We start from the raw sequence: 10,679 nt of genomic DNA, 5'->3' as shown, positions 1-10,679 counted from the left end.
AATGCAGAGCTTCTCGGGTCCTTCAGGAGCCAAAGCGACCGCTACGCCAAGATCATTTGTTGCTTGCGGAAATACCTAAAGCCTTGCTCATATAAACAAATGCAAGACGAGAAGGCAAATTTGTAGGGCTGGTGGAAGAATGGGGAAATCCACCTACACTCAGTTTATCCACCTTCTTATTTGCAGGAATAGAGTTGGTCCATATCTCCAGATCCATATCTAGAGTTATAGTACATATTATAGTGGGTGGTATCAAACTGATGTAAGTTATATGAGGATAGGGTCTTTTAAGGGAACAAAAGCATAAATTAATGCTTTTCACCACCTTTTCATTTACCTTTTTTATCAGAATTTTGTTGTATTTACATGAAACAAGACTCAAGAACTACCTCAGAACTACTTTTCTACAAGCCATAGAAGAGTCAAGGTGCGTCCATTTGCATCTACTTGCACTGTCCCTTCATATTGGATTACGAATTTAGATACAAAAAGTTATGTGGTAACTCCTGTCATTCATTAGAGATGCAAAATATTTCATCCCCAATGCTCATATAGGTCCTCAATACTCAATAAGACCATAGACCCTTCCTCTACCATGGTAGAAGTAAATCATAAATCATAGAGACTGAGTTTCATTTGTGTTATCATTTTTATTTGTGTACCGTCCCCTTCCCCACAATAATTCACAAAGACAAGTGTCCATTAATTAATTAATTAATATATTCATGTATACATATCATAGTGACAAATAAAAAAAATCACAATACAAAAGACCATTTAAATATGTAGAATGTCAATCGCATGTCAAAGTCTTGATTCAACTTTTTTTGTACTTAACATGCATTCAAAATATAAAAATAGAATTCTGATTAAGTTTATATACATTATTTTTTATAAATATAAGTATACAAATGTATTTTTAAAATACAAAGATAAATACCGTCACATAGTGTACATTGTGTACCAAACCAGCAATTACAAACAATTTTTTGGATATTTAGCATTCACAAAACACATTACATTAGAAATGCAACTTTAACGACAATTGCAGGTCTCGTTATGTTTTTTGTCTTCGTTTTTTCTTTTGTTTATTTTTCCCACCCAAACTCCTTCACTTTTACTCAGAGTTCCGCAGTCAGTGGGTGGTAGAGTAGTAAACAAGACGTAAACAGAAGTCTAGCTCTGCCGGACGTCCTGTAACAGTTTGTTGATCTCGGCCACCAGCTCGCTGGCGTCCATCAGCTCGTGTCGGCTGTCGCTGCGCTTGCCCTGAAGATGGCCAAGCACCGAGTCGAAGTCGTCCTCCTCATAGTTCTCTGGGATCTCTTCCATGGCCGGCAGCCACTTGGAGGAAGGCCCGGGGAGGGGCACCGCCACCTGCACCGGGGCCGGGGAAGGCTGCACCAGCGTCGGGCTGACCAGCGCCGTGAGCAGGGGGCTGTTGTGGGGTTTGGGGGTCTGGCCGCTGTTCTGGGGGCTGTTTTTTGGCACCGGCGTGCCCTTGTGGCCGCCGCTCTGGCAGCTGAGCTTGGTGCTGGGTTTCAGGGTGTGGTAGCTGCCGTTCTGGTGGTGGCCGGACGGGCCGATGCTGCTGCCCGGGTTCTGGAAGTGGGTGTTGGCCGCCCAGGCCGCCACCCCCTGCTGGTGGACAGAGGGGCTGGGCTTGCCAGGCAGGTGGCCCCTCCTGCGATCCAGCGATCCGGTCATGGGGACCCCCACCCCGCTGACGCTAGTCCCCTTCTGGGTCTCGTTGACCTGGGCGTACGAGTCCAGAGACTGGGGCAGCAGCCGCTGGAACACGCTGCTCATCTCCGACAGCAAGGACGTGGTCCCGCACAGGTCCTCGTCTCCCGCCTCGCCTCTGCCGTCGTCTCCGCCCTCCTCCTCGCCCCCGTCCTCTCCGCTGGGGTCCTTGCCGAAAGTGGAGAAGCTCTGGTTGCGGGCGGGGCCGGCGTCGGTGCAGGGCTGGGGGACCTTGTCCTGGGCGGGGTCGCTGGCTTGGCGGGCTTCCTCCCCGGGGATGTACAGGTTGCTGCGGTAGTCGGAGGAGGACGAGGCCGGGGAGGCCAGGGGGGGCATCCAGCACTGATCTGAGTGACCCAGGACACGACACTCCTCTGTGCACAGCCTCATTGCTAGAGAGACAGAAAGAAACACCGGTAAGTAATCAGCAATACTGAGCCAAAGGTATTTCATAACAACACACATTCACTGTACATAGGTGTAGAAAAGAGAACAATAAGAAAATGCTTATTTTAGGAACTACTTGATTCATAATTCATCACTAAGCTGCAAATTGCCAGTGAGAACAATAAGAGGGAGAGTGGCATGCATGAATGATACATGCATATGTTTTGTATGTGTGTATTGCATATGCATATTGTGCATGGAGATATGGAGATATAGTGAATGTAATGTGTTTAATGGGTTTTATATATATAATATTCATTGTGTATAACTGGTATACTGTATGTATTTCTATGTGTGTATATGTGCATATCCATATATTGTAATCATAGGCTGTATACAGTATATGATATATGGTACACATGGTATGCAATATACTGTATATGTATAGAATATTCATATATAGTGTGCATGTTGGATGTATTGAGAATATTAATACAGATCCCATGGTCTTGTGTGTGTGGCTATAAAATCTACCCTGTTTGAGCAAAACAATAAAAAGTTGATCAAAAAAGAGAAGACAGAGAGGGAGAGAGATGTTAAGAAAACGCTTGTCAGTTGTGTCTGTTTCTATCGAGCTAATATTTGACTGCCTCTCTCTAGGTGTTTTTGCTGCACTGTCTCTGGAAACATGGTGGAAATCTGCCCTAATTAGTCTGAAAGGCTCTCTGCAGGAGCGCTGCCTGCTACCTTCCAATGTATTTACCATGGAGGGACAATTCAGCGAGCCAGATCAATGCCTATTACCCATTCAAAATAACTCCTCCTCTAAAAGCCCTGCATTTTTCCCTTTCAAGTCGCTCTTTTCAATATTAAATCTTCAAATAGAAAATCTCTGAAGAATAAATTAGACAAATCAAATATGCCAACTTAAAGCCTTCATTAAAGGAGCGCGGCGCTTTTCAGTCGTGCTATTGAGGGACTTCATTATCCCCTCATTAACATGAAAGGAGCATTTATAATACATCTTAGAGCAGATGAAAAGTGCATTTGGGTGCACTGGAAGGGAAAAAAAAAAAAACAGCGCGGGGGCAGCAGCAGATTGGGTGCCCTGCTGATGAAAGGGTAAAAAAATGAAAGATTTAACCCAACTGATTTGTGTGTAAAAATGAAAAGAAAAAAGCAGTTCCAGGCAAACATTAACTTCACACAGCAACTGCTAGATTGCCTGTCTTACTGACAGAGCAACGTCAATTCAACTGACTTACTGGCTGATTTACTTGACTAACCCACTGAGTTATTTATTTCACTGACTGCCTGAATTATCTTACCGCCTTGTTTACTAGACTGCGAGGCTAAATGGCTCGCCACCTCGCTCTATCGTTACTGTGTTTACTCGAGAGCTGTTCTTTTATCGGATTTTATCGGAAAACAAACAAATTCTACTTTCATTCCCTTGGCCCTGCTGTTGGCTGATAAGAGGCAGTGGGAGGGCGCTGTTATCCAAAGAGCAGGGGAATCACAGAGTGAAAGACGAGGAGTCAACAGTGCTGGCAATGAGACAACAGCAAGAGCGAGACTGAACCGGGAGTGAGACATGAGTCGAAAGGGCATGTTTTTACCCATTTGGAATGAAAACGCCTGGGCCGGCTTTTTGAAATGCCTGGCTGTACATGTCTTCGCCTAGTCCTGCCCATATGTAACACTTTACTCCTCATTCTCTATGCAAAGCAGTGGGCTCGCACTTGACAGCGAGGGTAGTTTCAAGCAATCTTTATTTTATGATGGACAAAGTTTTCAGCACTCCAGCCTACGTCGGCATCTGTGGATAAGTGGTCCACTTCTGTCTCGACTTCTGTCAGTCATAAAATGTTCTTCATATTGCTTAAAAATAACTTCATTGTCAAGCGTGACGCTGTTCTTTTAAACAGATGTTTGGTCTGGTTACAGTGGCGCCCATACACCTATAAAAAGGAGAATTCTTTGGTCGGGGTCATGGTTCTATACGCAACCATAATGCCCCGGAGTGGTTCTTAGAATGTTCTTTTAATACTGCTGGTTTTGAACATTTCATGCATTCCTAAATGGTTCTGTACAGCACCATATGCAGTCATGTGTAGAACCATTTGAGCATGGTGCTAGAGAACCTTACTTAAAGAGTGCTTCATAGCACCGTAAAGAGTTCTGCTATGGTACAAGTCTAAAGAACCACTTTCTGATATAGAACCCTCTTCGTTAAGCGTGGGTACAATCAAAAGTGGTGTTGCTCCTCATCCGCCCACCCACCTCGAGCCGAGGATCTGCCATAATGACAGGGCATCGACTAAACGCCGCTAGAAAAGTCACCCGTGATGCACCGCGCACGGGGGCGGTAGGCGGGGTGAGCACGCCGAAGGAGAAAGGTGAGGCTCGAGATGTAATTGCGCTCCGTAGGACTTAATCACGAGCGCAACTCCGAGTCGGCTCCATGGCAACTATCCGTCACATGGCAATTAAACGCTCCCTTTTCATCAGGGGGAGCGCGAGGGCTTTCGGTTTGGACGGCTGGAAGTGAAGGTTTGAGGTGGGAAAGAGGAGAGAGCGACTAACGAGCAGAGCTTCGCTACGAGCCGGGGAGAGAGGGGAGGGAGGGAGGTGTTAGCGATGAGATTGTCTGCCCGTCTGGGTCGACTTTAATTGGGATGAAGCTCAATTGCTGTGTCGAGTGATGGCTGTGTGGGAAGGTGGCTGGAGAGAAAGCAGAGCTAGGGGAGGAGAGGGATGGCGTGATAAAAGGAGATGCAGCAGCTTGCAACCTGTGTGATGATGGCTGAGGCAGGCATGAGAGACTTAGGAATTTAGTGTGTGTGTGTGTGTGTGTGTGTGTCTTTGTGAAGGTGTGGTGAGACTGAGAGTGTCCAACTGTAGTCAATTAGTCAGTGAAATCTGCCAGGATTTCTCAGATGTGGGATGCTAGGTGGGTATGGGTTGCCGTTATGGTACGATACTTCTTCCATTGTGTGCTAAGTAAGTAAGGTCAATCAATGTTCAACAAGTGCTTGAAGTTATTACTCGTTGGACCCAAGTGTGGAGATGACGCAAACTTCATGCAGTGTGACAGTAGTGAGAGGAGACGGGTGGCTCAGAAGGAGGATCAGTTGGGATATGCTGGAAAGATGCCTCAGTAGCCTAGAGGTAGAGGTAAGGTGAGGTGAAACTCATCGCTTGAGTACATATCTTTCAAGAACCTCCAAGGTTTGGCACTCGCCATGCCTTAGCTTAAGTGAGTCCAAATTTGATCTTGAAGTTTTGATCATTAAACTAGAGAGCAAAGATCAAGCAAAGATCACCAGAAATCTGTTTGGAAGCCATATCTACAAAAGAAAATCCACGTCAGAGGAGCATTCGGGACCAATGTTCCTTCTAAACTGAGACAGTTGGTCATCAGTTGGTACTCCACTTTGTCCCCAGAAACTTAGTGGATATAAGTAGGTTTGGAAGTTTTGGTGGCAAATAATATTAGATGTAGATACTTTGCCATAGCTTAGGGTTCATTGAATTGACGCTGCTGGTTTTGCCTGTGCCTACTCAGATTGGAAGGGCTACACTTGATCGGATTTAGAATCGCTGGAAGTGAAGGAGAGAGGGCCCGACCAGAGGGGAGGAATGGTGGGGTGTGAAGGGAGGGTGGTGGCGGGGAGGTGAATGGAGAGGGATGGGGGGGGGGGGGGGTACCTGCATGCGCTCTGTGCTGGCCATCAGGGGCGTAAAGCTCAGTAAAGCCCTCACCCAGGAGCCTATCCATGGGCGACTCCCTGCCGGGCTCGTAGTCGCTGTCCCCGGCCTCACTGTCCCCGCGGCCGCTATCCTTCAGGCTGAACTTATCCATCTCGTTCAGGGCATATCTGGAGAGAGAGAGAGAGAGAGAGAAAGAAAGAGAGCAAGAGATAGAGGGAGAGAGAGAGAGAGAGAGAGAAGATTTGGGTTAAATTTCTCAAATAAAATTGGTTGATCATCGGGCATAATATCGTCAAATGGTTAAGGACTTATGCCATGCTGTCGATGGATAATAAGACGCACAGAGAGGGAGAGAGCGCTCTGCAGAAGAGGTTTTGCATAAAATTATGCAAATGCGAAGAAAGATGAAGTTATTGAGCTTACAGTTCCACTCTACACCACAAGGCTACAGAATATGAGTGTAAGAGTATTTCAAAGGACAGACAACCAACCAAAAAATGTGGAAAATGCTTTACCAGGAGTGAACATGTGATATTTCCATTGAAATCACAAAAGAGAAAGAAAATACCCGCACACTCGAATGATGCCTGTCTTAGTGTTTATTTGCAGCAACGTCTCAACCTCTGTTGATCTTTGTTCAATTCCCATCAGCAACAGCCTCAGATAGATCATGGTGCTTGTTTGTGTGTGTTTGTGTGTGTGTGTGTGGAGGCCTTGTTTACCTGTAGCTCCTGGTGTATTTGTTGCCTCTGAAGCTTGGTCGTGGCTGGTACTGGCCCTGATGGAGCATGGACAGAAGCTGTGAGACTTGCTACAATCCCAAGAGAACAAAAAAAAAGAAAAAAAAAAAAGAAAGAAAAGACAAAAATAAAAGGAAAAAATGAAGAGGGGAAAATGAATAGTGATGGAGTCAAACAAGCAAGGCCACATGACAATGTGGGGGGGGGGGGGGGGTATGACGTGACTTTGTGACTTGCTTCTGAATGTGAAACAATGGTCAACAAAAATATGACACGAAGGGCTGAAGGTAACAGAATATGGGGGCAAGGGACAAATTCAGAACAAATACTGAATATAAGACAAAAAAGACATTCTTATCTGTGTTAAGACAGATCTTAGATTGTAACAAGTGCTTCATCCACTGGTTTTAGAAGATATGTATAATTAATGGACAAAACCATAAGCACTTGGAAACACTAAAATTAGCAGAAAAGGCACTCATGGAGAAAAATCTAAGCGTAAGGGAAATTAACCCAGAGAAAACATTAATATCTCATGAATCTCTCTCTCTGTCTTTCTCTCTTACCTCTACAGGAGGTGTGGCGTGGGCCAGCTCCAGTGCGAAGTTCTCCGGCACATGATTGGAGGAAATGGTGACCAGGCTGTTGAGCGACTGGCGGCTGTGATGGCTCTGCCTGCTCCCCAGGGTGCCCCTCTCGGGCGCGGGGGAGGCCGACGGGGAGCGCGGGTGGGCCCGGACAGGCAGGGTCCCGTTGACCGTCGGCACCAGGGTGATGTCCGCCTTGTGGATCTGCCTGGCAGGCTTCTTGGGGTGGTTCTGGTAGCTGTTCTCTGCCACGCGGCAATTGTAATTGTGTCTCGGGTCCTTCTTCTCGCGGTTGCAGCGGGCGGTGGCGAACATCACCATGACGATGAGCAGCAGGGCGCAGACGGCGCCCAGGGAGATGATGACGATGAGGGAGAGGTCGAGGGGGACCTGGCTGGAGCCGGTGGGGTGGAGCGGGGGGAGGATGTCCATGTTCTCCTGCAGGGAGAGCCTGAGGAGCGCCCCCGCGGACAGCCGGCTGGTGCCCCTGTCCTGCACCTCCACCCTGATCTCCATCACGTCCCGGGGGGCCTGCTCCAGGCTGGCGTTGGTGCGCAGCTCGCAGCGCCGCGCGTCCATCGCGAACAGCCCGTCCTCGTTGCCGCCAACGATGGCGCAGCTCAGCTCGCCGTTGGCGCCGGCGTCGCGGTCGGTGGCCTTGAGCGCCGCGACCAGCTGGCCCGGCGAGGCGTACTTCCACACCGGCAGCTCGGCGGTGTGGTTCCGGAGGGACGGCGAGTGGATGACCGGCGGGTTGTCGTTCTCGTCCAGCACGGTCAGCAGGACGGTGGCGTTGGCCGTCAGCGCCGGGTTCCCCCCGTCGCGCGCCTGAACCGTGAAGGCGATGCGGCTGACGTCCTCGTGGTCGAAGCTGCGCAAGGCGTAGATGGCGCCGTTGGACGGGTCGATGGTGACGTAGGTGGAGATGGGGCTCCCCTGGACCAGCGCGTCCACGATGGTGTACGTGACCTGTCCGTTGGTGCCCAGATCCGGATCTGACGCCACCACCGTCATCAGGTAGGCTCCGGGGGAGTTGTTCTCCGACTTGAAGACCTCGTAGCGGCTCTTCTCGAAGCGGGGAGGATTGTCGTTTTCATCCAGGACCTGGACGGTGAAGTGTTTGATGGTGGACAGGCTGGGAGAGCCCCTGTCTTCGGCTATGACCGTCAGGCTGTACTCTGACCTCTTCTCTCTGTCCAGGGAGACGTTGGTGAGGATCATGTAGTTCTTCTCGTAGGTCTTCTGGAGCCTGAAGTGCCCGTGGCCGTGCAGCCTGCACACCACCTCGCCGTTGAGCCCCGCGTCGCTGTCGTCCACGCGCACCAGAGCTATGAAGGTGTCCACGGGCGCCCCCTCCGAAATGTAGGCCACCTCCTCTTTGCCGGGCGTCATCAGGTTGATGTTGATCTCCGGTTTGTTGTCATTCACGTCCACCACTTTCACCACGATTTTGCAGAGTCCCGGGATGGAATTAGGGCCCAAGTCCTGAGCCTGCACATCCAGCTCATAGGAAGAGGTGCTTTCATAGTCCACTTTCTTGATCAGCGTGATATGGCCGTTTTCTGGGTTTATCTTAAACGTTTCCAAGATCTTTGGCGAGACGTGGCTGCTGAAAGAGTAGACTATTTTCCCATTAGTGCCCTCGTCCGGATCTGTGGCGTTCAAATCAATGATTAGAGTCCCGAGGGGAGAGTTTTCCAGCAAATTGATAACATAAGCCTGCTCATCAAAGGCCGGGCTGTTGTCGTTGGAGTCCGAGATGCTGATCTTGAGCAAAGTGGAGCCGGACTTCGGGGGGACGCCGTTATCCGAGGCCGTGAGCTGCAGCTGGTAGCTGGACTGCACCTCCCGGTCCAGCTCCCTCATCACCACCAGCTCGGCGTACTTGGCCCCGTCCGTCCGGGTGCGCACGTCGATCTTGAAGAAGTTGTTGGGCGTCAGGGAGTAGGTGTGGAGAGAGTTGTCCCCCACGTCCGCGTCCGCGGCGCCGTCCAGCGGGACGCGCGTGCCCACGGACGCGCTCTCGGAGATCTCGATGGGCACGATGGCGCGGGTGAAGTGCGGGGAGTTGTCGTTAATGTCCAGCACTTCCACCTCCACATGGAAAAGCTGCAGGTATTCCGTGGGGAGCGTGACGACGTCGAATTCGATGGAGCAGTTGAGGTTTTTCTCGCAAAGCTTCTCCCGGTCGATTTTGGTGCCTATGCTGATCTCCCCGTCCTCCTCCCGGACCGAGAGAAACGGCGTACTCCCCCGTTGCATCGCGCGGAACCGAAAGGTCAGGGAGCTGGGTAATTTGGATAAAACCCCGGCGACGTCCTCCTTTAACCGTGCGATCACCGTGCCCACTTTTTGCTCCTCGTAAACTTTATATTTCAAAGTCTTACCGGTGACGCCGTGCATAACCGCGAGCAAAAGCAGTAGTTTCAGTAGTGCCGTGGAGAATATATTCCCTTTGGTTTGGTTCATTTTTGCCCCCATCTTCTGCGCCCACACTGTGGCGATTACTTCCACAGAGAGAAAGCTTTTAGGGGGGGAGAAAAGAAAAAAAAAAGAATAGATTTCTCCTCAGAAGTCTGGCATGTTAAATCCGTCACTGCTGGTCACTGCCCGCAAAAAAAGTCCGCAAAATTGATTGGAAAAAAAAAATAGAAGAAAATAAATATATAGATAAATATATAGATAAAAATCGTCCTTGTTTGAGTGTAGGATAGCACACAACCGACTGCGACGCTCTCCTTGCAGACGGATCTGTTGCATATACATCCACATACGCCCGTCGCCCCTTGTGTGTGTGTGCGTCAGTGAATGAGTGAGAGTGTATGTCTGGGCAAAGAAAAGGCGCAGCTCACTCCTGGTCTGTGAGAGAGAGAGAGAGAGAGAGAGAGAGAGACAGTGAGTGTGTGTGTGCGCGCGCCGCCCTGCTCCGTGCGCTCTGCTCCGTGCGCTCTGCTCTTGTCGCCGCTCCCGTGTCTCTCTCCGCCCGCCCCGCACCCAAACTGCGTCTCTTTTCCATCAGCTCACACAAAAACATTCCCCCACCACCACCACCTCCTCCTCCTCCTCCTCTCTCCTCCCTCCCTCCTCCTCCTCCTCTCTCCTCCTCCTCTCTCCTCCATCCCCCCACTTCTCTCCTCTTAAATCAAGAGAATGGCCTCCTTCAGCGGCACAGGGGGGACTATTGATGGCAGCCCCCTCCCCTCCCCTCCCCTCCCTCCCTTCCTCCCCAAGAGAAGACACCCCAGTATTAAAAGTGTGTCACAACAATAGGCCAGAGGAGGAATTATTCTGGCCTCAGCTACTTTAAGCGCGGCCAAAAGACTGACCCAGGGCCAGCCGGCGGCAGCCGTGCATTGTTGCGGTTCCAATTCACAACGTGTGCCAACTCCTGTCCTTTGTTATGTGTGCGTTAAAACGCACGGAGTTGTCGCTTTCCAAAGCCATACGCCTGTCACTCCACTGATAGTTGTGTGACGGGGCGCTCAACCAAAAACGAAACATCTCTATA

The 10,679-nt window shown here is 49.8% G+C and overlaps 1 protein-coding gene across 1 annotated transcript; it reads right to left on the bottom strand.

Annotated features, from left to right (window-relative positions):
* Positions 1-696: 696 nt before the first annotated feature.
* Positions 697-9,640, bottom strand: pcdh18b (protocadherin 18b). Its single transcript, XM_071523073.1, has 5 exons — positions 7,151-9,640; positions 6,567-6,622; positions 5,842-6,011; positions 1,570-2,135; positions 697-1,431 (listed from the first exon to the last, which is right to left on the bottom strand). Exons 1-5 carry the CDS (start codon positions 9,638-9,640, stop codon positions 1,177-1,179), a joined length of 3,537 nt encoding a protein of 1,178 aa, XP_071379174.1. The 3' UTR covers positions 697-1,176.
* Positions 9,641-10,679: the final 1,039 nt, after the last annotated feature.

The sequence above is a fragment of the Centroberyx affinis genome, unplaced genomic scaffold (genome assembly GCF_046629955.1).
Source record: "Centroberyx affinis isolate AG114_WGS23_722 - 3 ecotype Tasmania unplaced genomic scaffold, CSIRO-AGI_Caff_v1 ptg001060l_1, whole genome shotgun sequence".
In the NCBI taxonomy this organism is placed as follows: Eukaryota; Metazoa; Chordata; class Actinopteri; order Beryciformes; family Berycidae; genus Centroberyx; species Centroberyx affinis.
The sequence above is the reverse complement of the archived record's forward strand: the minus strand, read 5'-3'. Positions and strand labels throughout refer to the sequence as shown.